The following is a 3,184-nucleotide window of genomic DNA, read 5'->3' as shown; positions in this document are numbered from 1 at the left end:
ATGGTTAGACGTCTCTCATTCATTTACTCCCCCTTCCCTTTTGATGGGGCTCACACAAGGTGACTCTATCTTCATAATGAAACTCATGGTTTATATTGGTGTTTGCAGTTGTCCGCTCCAAGCTGACAATTCTCTCTATGGTTCTCTCTGATGATTATGTAAGACATTCTGTTAGTTTTGCACTGTGAGTCTAATCTTTATTTCTTTCCCTGAACCTTGAATGACTCTTATGGTTCTCATCTACTTGTTTCATTAGGCCATGTTGAGCAGTGGATTGATTTTTCTACTATGGAGATTGATGCTAATATCTTGATTTGGGTTGGACCAAGAATGGGAAGTGGTTGATACTTCCACCAGTGAGTTTCTCCTTAACTTTTGTCATATTGCTGTCCTACTTGTCACATGTGAAGTGTTTTTTTTTTTTTTTTTTTTTTTTTTTTTTAATATCCAGAAATAATTAGGGCCCCTTTGGTACACAATTTTTCACTACTCTATTCCCTATTCTATCCAAAATACACATTTATTTCCTTATTCTCAAAATATTATTCTACTTTATTCAATTCTTTATAAACCCCCTAGGTTTGTTAATTTAATTAAACACGCCTCAAATTTTTTTTTTAGAAATTGACAAAAACACCCCACCAACCCACATTTGCTAGATTCCGACCACCACCACTGGAAGGTGGTCGGAATCTAGTATGATGGCGCATTACCGGCTGGATCTAGTCAGTAGTGTGCCGATCTAGCCTTTTCCGGCCATATTCACCAGAAAAGGCCAGATCTATGGCCAAAGATCTGGCAAAGATCTGGTTGTTGACGGCCAGATCTTTGGCTGTAGCCAATCGTCAACGATGGCCATATCTTTGGCCGTTGTTGACGACCAAATGCGGCCAGATCTTCCGTCAATGGCTAGATCTAGTTGTAGATCTGGAGGAAAAGGCCAAATCGGCTCACGACCTGCTAGATCCCGTTGGTCGTGCGTCGATACGGTGACTCCGGCCACCCTTAGGTGGTGGTGGCTGGCTGTCGGTATTTAATGGGTGGGTGGGGATGTTTTTGTTAATTTTCAAAATTTTATTATTGGGGTGTTTAGTAAATAAACAAACCTAGGGGGGTATTTTTGTTAATTTTCAAATCCTGCATCGTAATAATCATCCAATTTTACTTTTTTCAAAATATTATTCTAGAAAGTATCAGAATAATGAACCAAGTGCACCCTTATTTCTTATGTGTTTAATTTAGATTTTTAAATTGTGCTATTCTTCTCTCTCTCTCCCCCCTTTCTCTGTCTCTTATTTCTTATTGGAATTTTAGTTGGCCATATTTCCTTTCCTTGGAATGAATTTGTCTGCTAGTTCAATTTTGTATTAGAAAAAAAAAAGGCTTGCCTTCTTGTTCCTTTATAATAACATTGGATCTTAACTTAGGCTTTCATAATTTGGCTTTGTCGGGATTTCTTCTACTTGTGAGTCAATTGCTGCATGGATGGTGTTTTCAAATGTCAACTGTGTTGCTTCTACTTGGACCTTTTGAATGAACTATTATTTTGTGGGAGTATATATATATATATAAATTTTTTCTGCTAAGAAACTATGAAAGTTATATTGATAAAAGAGAGCTAGAGAATAGCCCAATACTCCCTTACTATTTAAATGGATGAATAAAAAAGGAGCTAAACAGTTATAGAATGTTGACGAAGGGCGTTTAATATAAACAAACAGAGCACGCTGTTTCCATCACTATTTAAGTAGTTTATTTTTTGTTGAAAACTTTATAAATGTTTAAATATATCTTCCACTTCTTATTCAATATGTCATTGTCTACTTAATTTGACCTAATTTTGTCTAACTTTTTTACATGTGGAGGCTGAAGAAGCAGCTATTACTGCTCTGAAGAGAGCATTGGCTGCTTTGAATTCATATTTGGCTTCAAACACATATTTGGTTGGGCACTCTGTCACCCTGGCTGACATTATCATGACTTGCAACTTGTACTGGGGATTTACTCGTATCATGACTAAGAGTTTCACCTCTGAGTTCCCACATGTAGAGCGATACTTTTGGACCTTGGTTAACCAACCAAATTTTAAGAAGATTATGGGTGATGTAAAGCAAACTGATTCTGTCCCAGTTGTTCAGTCTGCAAAAAAGCCTGCTTCAGCAAAGGAAACTAAACCAAAGCCCAAAGAGGTGCCAAAGAAAGAAAAGGAGGCATCGAAACCCAAAGCTGAAGCTGCTGAGGAGGAAGAGGCACCAAAGCCCAAGCCAAAGAACCCTCTTGATCTGCTGCCCCCAAGTAAGATGATACTAGATGAGTGGAAGAGACTGTACTCGAACACCAAAACCAACTTCCGTGAAGTTGCTATTAAAGGTATTTGACTCTGTCCTCCCTTATCATTTAACACGCTTAACGGTGATGCTGGTTACTATTTTCAAAATATATGCACATAGTATTTACCTGTTTTCTGTGGCCTAGTTTATTGGAATTCATCTTTTTTGTTTTTATAGAAATAGACATAAGTTACATAAGTAATGTCTCCAAATTATTGTTATTCATTGTTTGAACCTAATTTGTGTTCAGGATTCTGGGACATGTACGATCCTGAGGGTTATTCACTATGGTTCTGTGATTACAAATACAATGACGAAAACACTGTATCATTTGTCACTTTGAACAAGGTTGGTGGATTCCTTCAAAGAATGGATCTCGCTCGCAAGTATGCATTTGGAAAGATGCTAGTGATCGGCTCTGAGCCTCCATTCAAAGTCAAGGGGTTGTGGCTGTTCCGTGGACAAGAAATTCCACAATTTGTCATTGACGAGTGCTATGACATGGAGTTGTATGAATGGAAGAAGGTTGACATCTCAGATGAATCCCAAAAGGAACGCGTGAATCAGATGATCGAAGATCAAGAGCCTTTTGAGGAAGAGGCTCTATTGGACGCCAAGTGCTTTAAGTGATCAATCTTAAAACTTGTTTTTCTGGCTAAGTGGTTGTGGTTATATTTTGGTTTTTTGGTAGTGTATGCTTGTGTTTCGTATTTCAGACAAATTGATGTCTAGTATTTTGTGATACTGTAGTATAACTCATATTTTGTTGCATTTTTGCGTATCATTTTGAACATCTTTTCAATACAAAATTTTCATATTTACGTTTTGAAATTTCTGTTATTATAAGTGATGTT

The 3,184-nt window shown here is 37.3% G+C and overlaps 1 protein-coding gene across 1 annotated transcript; it reads left to right on the top strand.

The window, feature by feature from the left end:
- Positions 1-255: 255 nt before the first annotated feature.
- LOC116105810 (elongation factor 1-gamma-like) lies at positions 256-2,975 on the top strand. Its single transcript, XM_031392217.1, has 3 exons — positions 256-356; positions 1,866-2,370; positions 2,581-2,975. The coding sequence occupies exons 2-3, from the start codon at positions 1,977-1,979 to the stop codon at positions 2,958-2,960; spliced, it is 774 nt and encodes a 257-aa protein (XP_031248077.1). The 5' UTR covers positions 256-356; positions 1,866-1,976; the 3' UTR covers positions 2,961-2,975.
- Positions 2,976-3,184: the final 209 nt, after the last annotated feature.

The sequence above is a fragment of the Pistacia vera genome, unplaced genomic scaffold, assembly GCF_008641045.1.
Source record: "Pistacia vera cultivar Batoury unplaced genomic scaffold, PisVer_v2 Contig505, whole genome shotgun sequence".
NCBI lineage: Eukaryota > Viridiplantae > Streptophyta > Magnoliopsida > Sapindales > Anacardiaceae > Pistacia > Pistacia vera.
This window is presented reverse-complemented; position numbering and strand designations above follow the sequence as displayed.